Genomic DNA, 18,606 nt, shown 5'->3' on the forward strand with positions numbered 1-18,606 from the left:
GTGTAAAATCTGAAAAAAAAATTGCGTGGGGTCCCCCCTCCTTAGCATAACCAGCCTCGGGCTCTTTGAGCCGGTCCTGGTTGTCAAAATATGGGGGGAAAAATGACAGGGGTTCCCCCATATTTAATCAACTAGCACCGGGCTCTGCGCCTGGTCCTGGTTCCAAAAATACGGGGGACAAAAAGCATAGGGGTCCCCCGTATTTTTTAAACCAGCACCGGGCTCCACTAGCTGGGGAGATAATGCCACAGCCGGGGGACACTTTGATATCGGTCCCTGCGGCCGTGCCATTAAAACCCCAACTAGTCACCCCTGGCCGGGGTACCCTGGAGGAGTGGGGACCCCTTCAATCCATATTTTGACAACCAGGACCGGCTCAAAGAGCCAGAGGCTGGTTATGCTTAGGAGGGGGGACCCCACACAATTTTTTCTAACTTTTTTAAGACTTTAATTAACTTTTTAAGGTACACAATGAAGCCCTGCACGGATCTCACAGATCCGGCCGGGATTCCTTGTGTTTTGTCAGGCAGTGTTTTACTCATCACTCCCGTAAAACACTGGCTGATATTACGAATCACATCGACATCGGAAAAAACGAATGTGCAAAACTCGGCAGCTTAGTGAATGACCGTATCAGGATTCAAAAAGTTGCAGTAAAATGCACCCGATACTATTCGAGATCAAACACCCTTCAAAACGGCAAAAACAGGAATATTAGTAAATAAACCCCATGGTGTCTACCTTTTTCATGTCGACCATTTTCATGTCGACTGACCATGTCGACCTAATGTCTGTCTAACATATGGTGTCTATCTATTGACTGTCTAACTAGATACTGTCTATCTTTTATACCGGAACCCAGAATTTCATACAACTCAACCTGCGTTACAAGTACCAAACTTCAGATAGAGACTAGGGGTATTTCAGTAAATTAATTAGAACTCAAAAGAAAATTACATTAGTAATACTTATCAGAACAGATGTTCTTGTCAAGTGCAATATGGATAAATCCAGGTAATATCCAACTCCTCTCTCTATACAACGCAAGGTCTAGCCAGCAGTGTCTTCATTTCTGCGGTTCTACTATGAAACTAATGAAGCTTAAGCGTCAGGGCCCCTAATCTCGGAGGGGCCCATTTTCACCTCTTGTTACCAATAACGCCATGACAACATAGCTGCTATTACAGCTTGGATGTGTGTTGTTTAGTGCCGCAGGAGCTGCTGGGAGTTGTAGTCTAGCTCCGTAATTTGCGCTTTGCAAATAGCGTGAAATATCCGTTTTAAACTACAATTCCTGATAGCCTGCAGAACTTCTCTTTGTGACATTCCCAGGAATGGCAGAGCCGGACAGGGCCTGTCCTAGGAAGGAGGCTGGGAGCAATGAGAGGTGAGAAAGAGCCCCGGACAAGGATACGCCTAATAAGGTAATTTTGCTGGTGCTAAGCGGCGTGTGCAGTCATGTGTTTATTGAAAAAGGGTGGGGGAGAGTGTGTTCTGAGGTGATTACCCACTTGCCTGGCATGGTCACATCAAACGTGACAACACCAGGCTGGGCTTTCCCTGACCTGGTCACATCTGATGTGACTAGTCAGAAACGCCCACTCAGAGGAACCCCAACCCTCCTGCAACCGTCACGGCTCTGCCCCAGTGTATCCTGATCACTGCTAGCTACAGTGATCGGGAAGCCCTGCGCAAACACTCCCTCCTTCCCAGCCTCTGTCCTGATCACTGTGTGCAGTGATCAGGCATCAGTGGCAGCGCAGCTCTGCCCTCACTCCCTGCAGCTAGCAGTGATCAGGCAGGCAGCCCAGCATCACCCCTCCTGCTGACATAAAAAACACCGAACATCTCTTCCCCCCCCCTTACCGGCATAGGGAGCGATGGTGACTCATTTTCCGATGGTTGGGAGGAAAAAAATTATATCACAAATTTTTTTAATTTTTTTAATAAAAACTTTGTGGACAAGTTTAAAAAAAAATTCTTCACCTAATTCTGTCAATAAAAAAAATAAAAAATAAATAAAATAAAAATACATTTTCGTGGTGGGTACTGTCACGTAAGTATTGAAAGGGAGAAGGGGGGGGGGTGAGAGAATGAAAGGGGTGGGGGAGAGAGTGCTGCGAGAGGTTACATTAAAGAGGGGGGGGGGGGAGCTGACCCACAGACTCCCCCACCACATCTGCCCCAGTAGACTCTCCCACGATGCCGGATATCTGACCTAACCCCACAGACACAGACTGCAAGAGAGCAGGGCCCTTTGAGCCTTGAATGTTGCCCTATTGTAGTTAGCTGCGAAGGAGCCCCCATAACAGTTCAAGCTTCAGGGCCCCAAAAATGTTGGTCCGCAACTGCATCTTGGGGGCATCTTCGGCTCCTGGCGGACTGGAAGTATAGATCAGGTCTGTGACCGCTAAGTCCAGTGCCGCACTCCCAGACAATCTCTAACATAAAATAGCAGTAACCACCAACTTTACAGGTAAGCTCCTCCATGTCAGCAACAGTGCCCAGTGGGAAATATAATACCACTGATTGAGTGATACTGTATGTCATTACTGAAACTCTGGCTCTGCAAATGGGGAAAATTGGATTTTTATACTTACTTTAAACCCTTTTCTTTTCTCCAACCAACTCCTCACTGCCTTACTGACCCAAGTCAAAGCAAAGCAAAGAAAGGACTAATGCAGGCCCCTGCCATTGTGTAAATGGATTTATCCGTGCTATCCCTTAACTTAGCAGCATTCAGAATCAGAGTGATTGCCAGGCAACCTATGGAAGCATCAGCCTTAGGCAGTCACTTCACATTCCAGGGAGAGGATAAAGGTGCTGAAATCTGCATCAGGCCTGAAGCCTACAATTCAGGCTTGGGCCACAATTCAGTCTACAAACTTCATCCTCTTGAATAGCAAATTATCAGACTTTAGTGCCTGCCAGACAGCTCCCACCGTTTTTACGGCCTGTTTGTTGTTGGGGAGTCGTCATCAGGACATCTGGAAACTTCAGGGGCAAAGTTTTCAAGCACCTTCCTCCTGGGAGGATAAATTCAGACACTACTTGGTCTAGAAGCGGCGATGGATTCTGCAATCTTTTCCAACGATGATAAAACCTTAACCATAACCTGCACTGACTTTAGCAGTCACTGATCCCAAGCCAGCTTTGTAAGACCCTTCCAAGTCCATAAGCCTAAAAACAGTGGACAACAACTGACCTTTCAAGTAACTAAGGGGGAGAGGTCATAAGCAGTAAAAAGAGAGAAGTGAGCCAGTGGAGAAGTTGCCCATGGCAACCAATCAGCATTGAAGTAAAAGTTATCATTTGCATACTATACAATTATACAGAGCAGTTGATTGGTTGCCATGGGCAACTTCTCTACTGGATCACTTCTCCACTCTTTTCACTGCTTAGTACATCTCCCCCTTTGCCTCAAAACACCATCCAGACCCTTCAGAACGAGATAAAAAAGGGCCAAGTGAAAAATAAGATTTTACTCACCGGTAAATCTATTTCTCGTAGTCCGTAGTAGATGCTGGGACTCTGTAAGGACCATGGGGATTAGCGGCTCCGCAGGAGACTGGGCACAACTAAAGAAAGCTTTAGGACTACCTGGTGTGCACTGGCTCCTCCCACTAAGACCCTCCTCCAGACCTCAGTTAGGATACTGTGCCCGGAAGAGCTGACACAATAAGGAAGGATTTTGAATCCCGGGTAAGACTCATACCAGCCACACCAATCACACCGTATAACTCGTGATACTATACCCAGTTAACAGTATGATAACAACTGAGCCTCTCAACAGATGGCTCAACAATAACCCTTTAGTTAGGCAATAACTATATACAAGTATTGCAGACAATCCGCACTTGGGATGGGCGCCCAGCATCCACTACGGACTACGAGAAATAGATTTACCGGTGAGTAAAATCTTATTTTCTCTAACGTCCTAAGTGGATGCTGGGGACTCCGTAAGGACCATGGGGATTATACCAAAGCTCCCAAACGGGCGGGAGAGTGCGAATGACTCTGCAGCACCGAATGAGCAAACTCTAGGTCCTCCTCAGCCAGGGTATCAAACTCGTATACTCTTGCAAGAGTGTTTGACCCCGACCAAGTAACAGCTCGGCAAATTTGTAAAGCCGAGACCCCTCGGGCAGCCGCCCAAGAAGAGCCCACTTTCCTCGTGGAATGGGCTTTTACAGATTTAGGGTGCGGCAGTCCAGCCGCAGAATGTGCAAGTTGAATCGTGCTACAGATCCAGCGAGCAATAGTCTGCTTAGAAGCAGGAGCACCCAGCTTGTTGGGTGCATACAGGATAAATAGCGAGTCAGTCTTTCTGACTCCAGCCGTCCTGGAAACATATATTTTTCAGGGCCCTGACTACGTCCAGAAAACTTGGAATCCTCCAAGTCCCAAGTAGCCGCAGGCACCACAATAGGTTGGTTCACATGAAAAACTGATACCACCTTAGGAAGGAATTGGGAACGAGTCCTCAATTCCGCCTTATCCATATAAAATACAGATAAGGGCTTTTGCATGACAAAGCCGCCAATTCTGATACACGCCTGGCCGACGCCAAGGCCCACAGCATGACCACTTTCCACGTGAGGTATTGTAGCTCCACGGATTTAAGTGGCTCAACTCAATGCGACTTCAGGAAATCCAACACTACGTTGAGATCCCACGGTGCCACTGGAGGCACAAACGGGGGCTGACTATGCAGCACTCCCTTAACAAAAGTCTGAACTTCAGGCAGTGAAGCCAGTTCTATTTTGGAAGAAAATCGATAGAGCCGAAATCTGGACCTTAATGGACCCCATTTTAGGCCCATAGTCACCTCTGACTTGTAGGAAGTGCAGAAATCGACCTAGCTGAAATTCCTCCTTTTGGGGCCTTACTGGCCTCACAGCACGCAACATATTTCCGCCATATGCGGTGATAATGGTTTGCGTTCACTTCTTTCCTAGCTTTAAATAGCGTAGGGATAACTTCCTCCAGAATGCCCTTTTCCTTCAGGATCCGGCGTTCAACCGCCATGCCGTCAAACGCAGCCGCGGTACGTCTTGGAACAGACAGGCCCCCTGCTGCAGCAGGTCCTGTCTGAGCGGCAGAGGCCATGGGTCCTCTGAGATCAGTTCTTGGAGTTCTGGGTACCAAGCTCTTCTTGGCCAACCCGGAACAATGAGTATAGTTCTTACTCCTCTACTTCTTATTATTCTCATTACCCTGGGTATGAGAGGCAGAGAAGGGAACACATACACCGACTGGTACACCCACGGTGTTACCAGAGCGTCCACAGCTATCGCCTGAGGGTCCCTTGACCTGGTGCAATATCTTTGTAGCTTTTTGTTGAGGCGGGACGCCATCATGTCCACCTGTGGCCTTTCCCAACGGTGTACAATCATTTGGAAGACTTCTGGATGAAGTCCCCACTCTCCCGGGTGGAGGTCGTGTCTGCTGAGAAAGTCTGCTTCTCAGTTGTCCACTCCGGGAATGAACACTGCTGACAGTGCTAACACATGATTTTCCGCCCATCGGAGAATACTTGTGGCTTCTGCCATCGCCATCCTGCTTCTTGTGCCGCCCTGTCGGTTTCCCTGAGCGACCGCCGTGATGTTGTCTGACTGGATCAGCACCGGCCGGTGTTGAAGCAGGGGTCTAGCCTGACTTAGGGCATTGTAAATGGCCCATAGTTCCAGAACATTTATGTGTAGGGAAGTCTCCTGACTTTTCCATAGGCCTTGGAAGTTTCATCCCTGTGTGACTGCCCCCCAGCCTTGAAGGCTGGCATCCGTGGTCACCAGGACCCAGTCCTGTATGCCGAATCTGCGGCCCCCTAGAAGATGAGCACTCTGCAGTCACCACCACAGCGACACCCTGGCCCTTGGAGACAGGCTTATCCGCCGATGCATCTGAAGATGCGACCCGGACCACTTGTCCAACAGATCCCACTGGAAAATCCTTGCATGGGACCTGGCGAATGGAATTTCTTCGTAAGAAGCTACCATCTTTCCCAAGGCTCGCGTGCATTGATGCACCGACACCTGTATTTGTATTAGGAGGTCTCCGTCTAGAGACGCCAACTCCTTGGACTTCTCCTCCGGGAGAAACCCTATTTATCCTGTTCTGTGTCCAGAACCATACCCAGTAACAGTAGACGCGTCGTAGGAACCAGCTGCGACTTTGGAATATTCAGAATCCAACCGTGCTGTTGTAGCACTTCCCGAGATAGTGCTACTCCGACGAACAACTGCTCCCTGGACCTTGCCTTTATAAGGAGATCGTCCAAGTACGGGATAAGTACTTCGGCCATTACCTTGGTAAATACCCTAGGTGCTGGGGACAGACCAACGGCAACGTCTGGAATTGGTAATGACAATCCTGTACCACAATTTTGAGGTACACCTGGTGAAGAGGGTAAATAGGGACATGCAGGTAAGCATCCTTGATGTCCAGTGATACCCTGAAATTCTCCAGGCTTGCAATAATCGCCCTGAGCGATTCCATTTTGAACTTGATCCTTCGTATATAAGTGTTCAAGGATTTCAATTTTAGAATGGGTCTCACCGAAACGTCTGGTTTCGGTACCACAACATTTTGGAATAGTAACCCCGGCCTTGTTGAAGGAGGGGTACCTTGATTTCACCTACTGGAAGTACAGCTTGTGAATTGCCGCCAGTACTACCTTTCTCCGAGGGCAGCAGGCAAGGCTGATGTGAGGTAACGGCGAGGGGGAGTCGCCTCGAACTCCAGCCTGTATCCCTGTGATACTACTTGCAGAAACTAGGGATCCACCTGTGGGCAAGCCCACTGGTCCCTGAAGTTCCCGAGACGCGCCCCCACCGCACCTGTCTCCACCTGTGGAGCCCCAGCATCATGCGGTGGACTCAGAGGAAGCGAGGGAAGATTTTTGATCCTGGGAACTGGCTGCCTGGAGCAGCTTTTTCCTTCTTCCCTTGTCTCTGTGCAGAAAGGAAGCGCCTTTGACCCGCTTGCTTTTCTGAAGCCGAAAGGACTGTACCTGAAAATACGGTGCTTTCTTAGGCTTTTGTGAGGAAACCTGAGGTAAAAAAATTTCTTCCCAGCTGTTGCTGTGGATACGAGGTCCCAGAGACCATCCCCAAACAATTCCTCACCCTTATAAGGCAGAATCTCCATGTGCCTTTTAAAGGCAGCATCACCTGTCCACTGCCGGGTTTCTAATACCCTCCTGGCAGAATGGACATTGCATTAATTCTGGATGCCAGCCGGTAAATATCCCTCTGTGCATCCTTCCTATATAAGACGACGTCTTTAAAATGCTCTATGTTAGCAAAATATTATCCCTGTCTAGGGTATTAATATCATCTGACAGGGTATCAGACCACGCTGCAGCAGCACTATTTTGCTGAGGCAATTGCAGGTCTCAGTATAGAACCTGAGTGTGTGTATATACAGACTTCAGGATAGCCTCCTGCTTTTTATCAGCAGGCTCCTTCAAGGTGGCCGTATCCTAAGACGGCAGTGCCACCTTTTTTGACAAACGTGTGAGCGCCTTATCCACCCTAGGGGATATCTCCCAGCGTGACCTATCCTCTGGCGGGAAAGGGTACGCCATCAGTAACTGTTTAGAAATTACCAGTTTCTTATCGGGGGAACCCACGCTTCTTTACACACTTCATTCATTCATCTGATGGGGGAACAAAACACTGGCTGCTTTTTCTCCCCAAAAATAAAACCCCTTTTATGTGGTACTTGGGTTCATGTCAGAAATGCGTAACACATTTTTCATTGCCGAGATCATGTAACGGATGTTCCTAGTGGATTGTGTATATGTCTCAACCTCGTCGACACTGGAGTCAGACTCCGTGTCGACATCTGTGTCTGCCATCTGAGGTAACAGGCGTTTTTTGTTTTTTTTTGAGCCCCTGATGGCCTTTGAGACGCCTGGGCAAGCGCGGGCTGAGAAGCCGGCTGTACCACAGCTGCTACGTCATCCAGCCTTTTATGTAAGGAGTTGACATTGTCGGTTAATACCTTCCACCTATCCATCCACTCTGGTGTCGGCCCCACAGGGGGCGACATCCCATTTATCAGCCTCTGCTCCGCCTCCACGTAACCTTCCTCATCCAACATGTCGACACCGCACACACACAGGGAATGCTCTGACTGAGGACAGGACCCCACAAAGTCCTTTGGGGGGACAGAGAGAGAGTATGCCAGCACACACCAGAGCGCTATATAATACAGGGATTAACACTATAACTGAGTGATTTTTCCCCCAATAGCTGCTTGTATACATATATTGTGCCTAAATTTAGTGCCCCCCCTCTCTTTTTAACCCTTTGAGCCTGAAAACTACAGGGGAGAGCCTGGGGAGCTGTCTTCCAGCTGCACTGTGAAGAAAAAATTTCGCCAGTGTGCTGAGGGAGATGGCCCCGCCCATTTTTCGGCTGACTTTCTCCCGCTTTTTCTGGAATACTGGCAGGGGTAATTTTACATCTATATAGCCTCTAGGACTATATATGATGTAGATTTGCCAGCCAAGGTGTCATATATTGCCCTCAGGGCGCCCCCCCCCAGCGCCCTGCACCCATCAGTGACCGGAGTGTGAGGTGTACATGAGATGCAATGGCGCACAGCTGCAGTGCTGTGCGCTACCTTGGTGAAGACCGAAGTCTTCTGCCGCCGATTTTCCGGACCTTTTCTTGCTTCTGGCTCTGTAAGGGGGACGGTGGCGCGGCTCCGGGAACGAACACCAAGGTCGGGTCCTGCGGTCGATCCCTCTGGAGCTAATGGTGTCCAGTAGCCTAAGAAGCCCAAACTACCACCTGTTAGGTAGGTTCGCTTCTTCTCCCCTTAGTCCCTCGCTGCAGTGAGTCTGTTGCCAGCAGATCTCACTGTAAAATAAAAAACCTAAATATACTTTCTTTCTAGGAGCTCAGGAGAGCCCCTAGTGTGCATCCAGCTCAGCTGGGCACAAGAATCTAACTGAGGTCTGGAGGAGGGTCTTAGTGGGAGGAGCCAGTGCACACCAGGTAGTCCTAAAGCTTTCTTTAGTTGTGCCCAGTCTCCTGCGGAGCCGCTAATCCCCATAGTCCTTACGGAGTCCCCAGCATCCACTTAGGACGTTAGAGAAATAAATGGTAGAAACCCCTACCTTTTACACCAGGGAGGGGGAACCTTCGGCCCTCCAGCTGTAGTTGTACTACACATACCAGCATGCCTTGCTACAGTTTTGCAATTTTGGCCATGCTAAAACTGTTGCAGGGCATGCTGGGATGTGTAGTTCAACAATAGCTGGAGGGCCGAAGGTACACCCCATCCCTGATTTACACTATGATATGTAGGTAGTTCAGGCCCTTGATAATTCCTGGTAGAAAACTCCACCTCTTTTGTTGGGCTACACAGTCATGCAGCCCACCCCCAGGCAATTGTGAACTCACACTTGCCACTCCAGTACAGGCCTCTCTGCTGGGGGCTGACAATTGCTAATACCCCTTTCACACAGCCATAAATTTCCCGGGTTAAAACACATGAACACGCATCAACCCGGGAAATTTCTTGGTGTGAAAGGGTACAGGGACAAAAACCCGGGTTTTCTGTCCCCGCATTTCAACCCTGCAATCGACCAGGGTTGGACCCGGGATGATCCCTGGACCCTGGACAGTGTGAATGGTGCAGGGACATGTCCCACCTTCCCGGGCTGCCTATACTGATGCTGATTGGCTATTCAGGGCACTTCCTGGTCTTGTGTCTTTTCTGAGACGCCCATTTTCAGAAAATGCAGGGCCATCCCGGGTTCAGTATGAAAGGTGCAGACCCGCGATGTCCCAGCAAAAAATGCTGGTGTGAAAGGTGCCAACCCGGGAATGTCCCTGCATGAGCCCGTGGCAGAATTCCCGGGTTTTGCCCCTGCATTTCTGGTGTGAAAGGGGTATTAAAGACCAGGTCTCCCATACAGGAGAAGAGAGAAGCCACTTAGCTGCAAGTGGCGCCTCTGCACTTGAAGACAAGGGGAACTCCATCACTATATACAGAAGCAGTGTCCTGGTCCACCTTGAAACTGTACTGTGTTGATAGCAGACCGGAGGAGATACCATTCACATTACCTAGTCAGCCCTCTTTAGATATCCCGCAGCAGATGCGGTTGGAAATGTTAAAAATAAATAATAACAAAGTTTAAAAAAAGTGGGCACTGTGAAAGAACCCCCCCCCCCCCCCCTCAGGCTATAGGGTAAGGTAGAGGGAGGAGCTTTACTTATTGAGGCAAATTCAAGTGTCTAAGATCTAGTGTAGTGCCATAAAAAAAAACAACAACAGAGTTTCCATTGCATATCACATTCCACAAAATGACCAAAAGGCAGAACAAATATAGGCCCTCATTCCGAGTTGTTCGCTCGGTAAAAATCTTCGCATCGCAGCGATTTTCCGCTTAATGCGCATGCGCAATGTTCGCACTGCGACTGCGCCAAGTAAATTTGCTATGCAGTTAGGAATTTTACTCACGGCTTTTTCATCGTTCTGGAGATCGTAATGTGATTGACAGGAAAGGGTGTTACTGGGCGGAAACAGGCCGTTTTATGGGCGTGTGGGAAAAAACGCTACCGTTTCCGGAAAAAACGCAGGAGTGGCTGGAGAAACGGAGGAGTGTCTGGGCGAACGCTGGGTGTGTTTGTGACGTCAAACCAGGAACGACAAGCACTGAACTGATCGCAGATGCCGAGTAAGTCTGGAGCTACTCAGAAACTGCTACGAGGTGTGTAATCGCAATATTGTGAATACATCGTTCGCAATTTTAAGATGCTAAGATTCACTCCCAGTAGGCGGCGGCTTAGCATGAGCAAATCTGCTAAAATCCGCTTGCGAGCGAACAACTCGGAATGAGGGCCATAGAATGCACATTTAGTTGAGTGGAAACCGTAATATAAATTTCTCAAACAAACTTCTACAATATAAATACAGCAATAAGCAGATCTTGAAATATTACAAAAGTAAAAATCAATAGACATATTCTAGTAATGGAAGAAAAAAAAAGAAAAAGAAACAAAGAGCAGCTTGAAAGCTATGGCTTTATTTGTGAAGCATTGGCTTCCTGGTAGGTTAGAGGTGAACATGTATAACTGCACTCAGTCAGTTTAAAGCACACCAGGGGGTACATTTACGAAGATGGGAGTTCTATTTAACATGGGAAGCTGCCCATAGCAACCAATCAGATTCCAGGTATTATCTTCTAGAAGGGTCTAGATAAATGAGAAGTAGAATCTGATTGGTTGCTATGGGCAACATCCCATCTTAAATAGAACTCCCATCTTAGTAAATTTACCCCCAGGCGTTACCCTGACTGTGTGTGCTGTTTTACATTTTCATCTCTAACCCGCTAGGAATGGGCAATTTACAAAGCCGCCACTTCATAAAAAGGCACAATGTCTTTACCACGGTGTAAGCACTGCTTATAAATTATTGGGACAGATTACCTTATTTGTTCCTCCGTGTCCAGGAAGTATTCAAAAACGTTATTTAGTACAACTACATCAGCATGGTGGAGAAGAGACTGCTGACTGCAAATATCTGAATGGTATACCTATGAGAAAGAGAAGGGTTCAGAGAAGGTAGTGTGGAACAACAACAGTGTGTAACAATGACCACATACTGGATCCAAGCAAACCAGCTAGTGCACCCATTGAGAAGTGCCTGATGACGTGGATTTGTCACAAAGGTCAAACAGACCTAATAAAGTATATAAAATAATAGGATTTTAATACCTACCGGTAAATCCTTTTCTCGTAGTCCATAAGGGATATTGAGGAAAACTAGTACTATGGGGTATAGACGGGGTCCAAAGGAGCCAGTACACTTTAAATTTCTTCAACTGGGTGTGTTGGCTCCTCTCCTCTATGCCCCCTCCCACAGGCAGTTATAGGTATAAATGTGCCAGAAGGAGAAAGGACATATATGAGAGAAGGAACATGATAACAAAAGGTGGTGAAATTTACATACCAGCACACCACTAACATAAAACAACCAGCAATGGCTGGTAAAACAACAGCAACAGCTGGACAGGTAACTACAGAACAAGAACCTGCAGAAAAGTCAACGCACTGAGGCGGGCGCCCAATATCCCTTACGGACTACGAAAATAGGATTTACCTGTATGTATTAAAATCCTATTTTCTTTAGCATCCATAAGGAATATTGGGGAAAACTAGTACGACGGGGACGTCCCAAAGCTTTCAGAATGGGCGGGAACGTGTGGAGACTGCTGCAGCACCGCCTGCCCAAACAATGTATCCTCTTTGGCCAGGGTATCAAACCTGTAGAACTTCACATAGGTGTTCTTCCCTGACCAGGTAGCAGCTCGGCATAGTTGCAAGGACGAGACTCCACGGGCAGCCGCCCAGGAAGAGCCCATTGATCTTGTAGAGTGGGCCTTCAGAGAACAGGTAAGGCTGTCGACACATAGGCCTGTTGGGTCCTAAGCCTAATCTAACGAGCAATGGACTGCTTTGAAGCAGGGCAACCCTTTTTCTGCACATCATAGAGCACGAACAAGGAATCAGTTTTTCTGACCCGAGCCGTGCGCTTGACATATATCTTCAAGGCACACACAGCATCCAATGCCTCCGCAGGAGCAAAGGCGTCAGAAATGGACAGAATTACAATAGGTTGATTCAGGTGAAATGCGGAGACAATCTTCGGCAGGAACTGCGGTCTAGTCCGGAGCTCCGCTCTGTCCTCGTAAAAGACCAAGTACGGACTTTTACACGATAAGGCTCTCAATTCAGAGACACATCGAGCAGAAGCCCGTAATATCACCGTCTTCCACGTGAGGTACTTGTCTTCTACGTCATCAGAGGTTCAAACCAGGAGGACCGTAGAAATTACAACACAACATCCAAATTCCATGGTGCCGTAAGCGGCACAAAGGGAGGTTGTATGTGGAGTAACCCTTGCAAGAAGGTCTGAACTTCTGGCAACACTGCCAATTTCTTCTGAAAGAAAATTGAAAGAGCTGAAATCTGGACCCTAATGGAACCCAGACGTAAGCCCTTATCCACACCAGCCTGCAGGAAACGTCCCAAGTGAAACTCTGCAGGCGGATACGTGTGTTCCTCGCACCAAGAGACATATCTTCTCCAGATATGATGATAGTGTTTTGACGTCACAGGTTTCCTGGCCTGAACCACGGTTGCAATAACCTTCTTGGAAAGGCCTTTGTGAGCTAGGATGTTCCGCTCAAACTCCATGCCATCAAACGAAGTCGCCGTAAGTCCGGGTAAACAAACGGCCCTTGTTGAAAATCTCTCCTGAGTGGTAGAGGCCAACGGTCTTCGATGGATATGTCCAGAAGATCCGCGTACCACACCCTCCGAGGCCAATCTGGGGCAATTAAAATTGCCTGGACACCTTGATTCCTGATTCGCATTAGCACCCTTGGGAGCAATGGGATCGGAGGAAACAGGTAGACCAGCTGGAAGGGTCCCTGGTCCGTGAGCAATACCAAGGAAGTTTCTTGTTGAGAAGAGAAGTACTCATGTCTATTTGTGGGCAACCCCACCAGTCGATGATCTGCTGGAACACCAGATGGTGGAGCCCCCACTCCCCCGAGTGGAGATTGTGACGACTCAGGAAGTCCACCTCCCAGTTGTCCACACCCGTAATGAAAATTGCTGACATGGCTCTTGCATTTCTTTCCACCCAGAGGAGTACCTTTGACACCTCTCTCATGCAGGCTCTGCTTTTTGTCCCTCCTTGTCGATTGATATACGCCACCGCCGTGGCGTTGTCCGACTGTACCTGGATCGCTTGATCCTTGAGCAGAGGAGAGGCCCGAAACAGAGCATTGCAGATCGCCTGAAGTTCCAGAATATTGATCGGAAGGAGGCTGTCGTGGGCTGACCACCTGCCCTGGAACTGCGCCCCTTGGGTGACAGCTCCCCATCCTCTCAGACTCGCATCCGTCGTGAGGAGGGTCCAATCCTGAATCCTGAAACTCCTGCCCTCCAGGAGATTGGAGGACTGTAGCCACCACAGAAAGGAAATCCTGGCCTGAGGTGACAGCTGAATCACCCGGTGCATCTGGAGATGCGATCCGGACCACTTACTCAGGAGATCCAACTGAAACGTTCTGGTATGGAGTCTCCCATACTGGATTGCCTCGTATGAGGCAACCATCTTTCCTAACAATCTTATGCAAAGATGTACGGACACTCGAGTAGGTCGGAGCACCATGTGGATCATCTCCTGAAGTGTTTTCGCCTTGTCCTCTGGTAGAAACACCTTCTGGTCCACAGTATCCAACAACATCCTCAGGAACAGGAGCCCCTGAGTCGGCTCCAGGTGGGACTTCTGTAAGTTGAGGATCCACCAATGGTCGGACAAAAGACGGATGGTGCGGTTGATATGGAGCAGCAAAAGCTCTCTGGATCTTGCCTTTATCAGAAGATCATCCAGATAAGGGACCACATTGACCCCCTGGACCTGGAGTTGAAGCATCATCTCCACCATCACCTTTGTGAATACCCTCGGGTCTGTAGACAGGCCGAAGGGCAGTGCCTGGAATTGGAAGTGATTGTCCAGCAGGGCAAACAGCAGGTACGCCTGATGAGGAGGCCAAATCGGAATATGGAGATAGGCGTCCTTGATATCCAAGAAGACCATAAATTCCCGTTCTTCCAGGCCCTCAATCACTGCTCGCAGGGAGTCCATTTTGGACTTGAACACCCTCAAATAAGGATTCAAGGATTTCAGATTCAGAATGGGTCTGACCGAACCGTCCGGCTTCGGCACCACAACCAGGTTTGAGTAAGACCCTTTGCTGCATTGCGGTATTGGTACTGGAACAATGACGTGGGACTGGACCAACTTTCGGATGGTCTGTTGCAACGTAACTTGCATATCCTCCAAAGCTGGTAAAATAGTTGGGGAGGAGTACTGTTGAACTCCAGTTTGTAGCCCTGAGAAATGAGCTCTCTGACCAAGGCATCCTGGCAGGAGGTCTCCCAGATGCGGCTGAAGTGACGCACCTCTGGCCTTTGATCGAAATGAGCGAGACCGAAAGGACTGGACAGACGGCCCCGGATAGGAGTGTCTCGCCGGCGGGGGCCCAGAGGGGAGAAACGTGGATTTCCCAGCCATAACCTTGGAAATCCATGTATCCAATTCAACCCCAAAAAGCCATTCCCCAGAAAAGGGGAGGGATTCCACATTACGCTTGGATTCTGCGTCCGCAATCCACTGACGCAAACACAAGGCCCTGCGCGCCAACACTACCAAAGCAGACATCAGAGCATTGATGTTCCCCATCTCCTTGAGGGAATCACAGAGGACATGGGTAGTGTCCTGAATGTGCTTTAGGAGGGTTACCATAGTAACTAAGGGCATATCCCCCGAGAGGCCCCCCTGAATTTGCGTGGCCCAAGAATGAATAGCATGGGTCATCCAGCAACCCGCAAAATAACCAGTTTTTGTGAAAGGCCCAGCTGCAGTGTATATAGATTTTAGGGTAGTCTCTATCTTTCGATCCCCAAGATCCTTCATAGTCAAGGAGCCCGGGGCAGGCAGCACCGCCTTCTTGGACAGGCGAGAGACTGAGACATCCACCCCAGGGGGTTCCTTCCAAAATTGTCTACCTTCAGGAGCAAATGGGAAAGTGCGCAAAAATTTTTGTCTGGATTTTTCTATGCCTGTTTGAATAAGTCATCTATCTCTGGAGATTCTGGGAAAGTGACATTGGGCTTGTTTTTGACAAAGAAAAACGACTGCTGTGATGCAGCGTCCTCTAGAGGGAGCTTTAACACGTCCATTATAGCCAAAATGAGGGGTTCAATATCCGGAGTAGAATCAGGATCCCCACTATTGGGATCCAGGTCATCCCCATCATCTTGAATATCATCATCTGAATCTGATAGCAGAGCAGGTGAACCACACTTCTGTGGCCCTGCATGAGAGAGGGGGGCTGTGCATCTGTCCTAGCAGCTAAATCTGCAACAGCTTGTTGCAGTAGCTGAGTCTTCTGCACATTAGCAGTGAGCTGGGAAGACATATCTGACATCATAGTCTTAAGAGACCCTAACCAGTGGGACTCTGGACCCTCTGCTCCAGCCCCTTCACTGATTTGTGAAGACTGACTGCATTGTTCACAGGAAACATACACTGCACAGCGTGTGTTTACCCATATTTCACAGTAAGCACAATAAAACATACGCACAGACAGTGATAATGCAAGCATGCCCTACTGTATGTGAGGAGACACAGATGAGAGGACACCAGCACACCCTGAGCTGCACAGCCCCAGTGAGGCTGTCAGCTTTCTAAATACAGTAAAACACTAACAATTTAAGTCCTACAGAGGATCAGGATAGTGTACACAAGCAGCTGTCCCCCTTTGCTACACCCTGTACCAGTTTTCCAGCGTGTCTTGTAAGGCAGGAAGTGCTGTGTGTGCTGTAGATGGCTGCTGTAAGCAGAGGAAGGCGCCAAAACGCCTCAGGTCTTACTGAGTTAGCTCCGCAAAAGTCTCATTCATAGCTTAAAATATCACACAAGTGCTAGTCAAGCCCTTTTGTGCCAATTCTACACAGGGGATCTTAGCGGGACCTGCCCAGGAGGGTCCCATACGCCGTGCCCGTGGTCAGCCGCATTTTGAACCAGGGGACCCCCTTAGCGGGGCCAAACGGTTTGTACTCAACACAGTCGTCACCTTCAGGCAGCGTTAGGGGTGTGCGGCGTGCTGCGGTTGTGACTGCCAAGGCGCAGTGCCCCGCTGAACAACCACCCCTCAGGACCTCGTAAGGCCGGTGACAGCCCCCCCCCTCCCCCCCCTAACTCCTACGGTGCAGGTATGCTGTTGCCAAGATTGCATACCAAAAAATAAGAATTTACTCACCGGTAATTCTATTTCTCGTAGTCCGTAGTGGATGCTGGGAACTCCGTAAGGACCATGGGGAATAGCGGGCTCCGAAGGAGGCTGGGCACTCTAGAAAGATCTTAGACTACCTGGTGTGCACTGGCTCCTCCCACTATGACCCTCCTCCAAGCCTCAGTTAGGTACTGTGCCCGGACGAGCGTACACAATAAGGAAGGATTTTGAATCCCGGGTAAGACTCATACCAGCCACACCAATCACACCGTACAACTCGTGATATGAAACACAGTTAACAGTATGAAACAATAGAGCCTCTCAACAGATGGCTCAACAATAACCCGATTTAGTTAACCATAACTATGTACAAGTATTGCAGATAAACCGCACTTGGGATGGGCGCCCAGCATCCACTACGGACTACGAGAAATAGAATTACCGGTGAGTAAATTCTTATTTTCTCTAACGTCCTAGTGGATGCTGGGAACTCCGTAAGGACCATGGGGATTATACCAAAGCTCCCAAACGGGCGGGAGAGTGCGGATGACTCTGCAGCACTGAATGAGAGAACTCCAGGTCCTCCTCAGCCAGGGTATCAAATTTGTAGAATTTTTGCAAACGTGTTTGCCCCTGACCAAGTAGCTGCTCGGCAAAATTGTAAAGCCGAGACCTCTCGGGCAGCCGCCCAAGATGAGCCCACCTTCCTTGTGGAATGGGCATTGACAGATTTTGGCTGTGGCAGGCCTGCCACAGTATGTGCAAGCTGAATTGTACTACAAATCCAACGAGCAATAGTCTGCTTAGAAGCAGGAGCACCCAGCTTGTTAGGTGCATATAGGATAAACAGCGAGTCAGATTTTCTGACTCTAGCCGTTCTGGAAACATATATTTTCAGTGCCCTGACAACGTCTAGCAACTTGGAGTCCTCCAAGTCCCTAGTAGCCTAGGCACCACAATAGGCTGGTTCAGGTGAAACGCTGACACCACCTTTGGGAGAAACTGGGGACGAGTCCTCAATTCTGCCCTATCCATATGGAAAATCAAATAAGGGCTTTTACAAGACAAAGCCGCCAACTTTGATACTCGCCTGGCAGAAGCCAAGGCCAATAACATAACCACCTTCCACGTGAGATATTTCAGATCCACGGTTTTTAGTGGTTCAAACCAATGTGATTTTAAGAAACTCAACACCACGTTGAGATCCCAAGGTGCCACAGGAGGCACAAACGGGGGCTGACTCTGCAGCACTCCTTTTATAAATGTCTGAACTTCAGGTACTGAAGCTAGTTCTTTTTGAAAGAAAATCGACAGAGCCGAGATCTGTACCTTAATGGAACCCAATTTAAGGCCCATAGTCACTCCTGCTTGCAGGAAATGCAGAAATCGACCTAGTTGAAATTCCTCTGTTGGGGCCCTTTCGGCCTCACACCATGCAACATATTTTCGCCATATGCGGTGATAATGAGTTGCTGTAACCTCTTTCCTGGCTTTAGTAAGCGTAGGAATGACTTCCTCCGGAATGCCCTTTTCCTTCAGGATCCGGCGTTCAACCGCCATGCCGACAAACGCAGCCGCGGTAAGTCTTGGAACAGACAGGGCCCCTGCTGCCGCAGGTCCTGTCTGAGTGGCAGAGGCCATGGGTCCTCTGATATAAATTCTTGAAGTTCTGGGTACCAAGCTCTTCTTGGCCATCCACGAGTATCGTTCTTACTCCTCGCCTTCTTATTATTCTCAGTACCTTTGGTATGAGAGGCAGAGGGGAGAACACATAA

The 18,606-nt window shown here is 48.8% G+C and overlaps 1 protein-coding gene across 4 annotated transcripts in view; it reads right to left on the reverse strand.

The window, feature by feature from the left end:
- The window catches only part of LOC134980882 (uncharacterized), a 165,609-nt gene that overhangs the window by 19,161 nt on the left and 127,842 nt on the right, over positions 1-18,606 (reverse strand). For all 4 annotated transcript variants that reach the window (XM_063947885.1, XM_063947887.1, XM_063947884.1 and 1 more), the window contains one exon: positions 11,448-11,554. In XM_063947885.1, coding sequence (XP_063803955.1) covers positions 11,448-11,554 — 107 coding nt within the window. The remainder of the gene's footprint in view (positions 1-11,447; positions 11,555-18,606) is intronic.

This window comes from Pseudophryne corroboree, chromosome 12, assembly GCF_028390025.1.
Source record: "Pseudophryne corroboree isolate aPseCor3 chromosome 12, aPseCor3.hap2, whole genome shotgun sequence".
Classification (NCBI taxonomy): Eukaryota; Metazoa; Chordata; class Amphibia; order Anura; family Myobatrachidae; genus Pseudophryne; species Pseudophryne corroboree.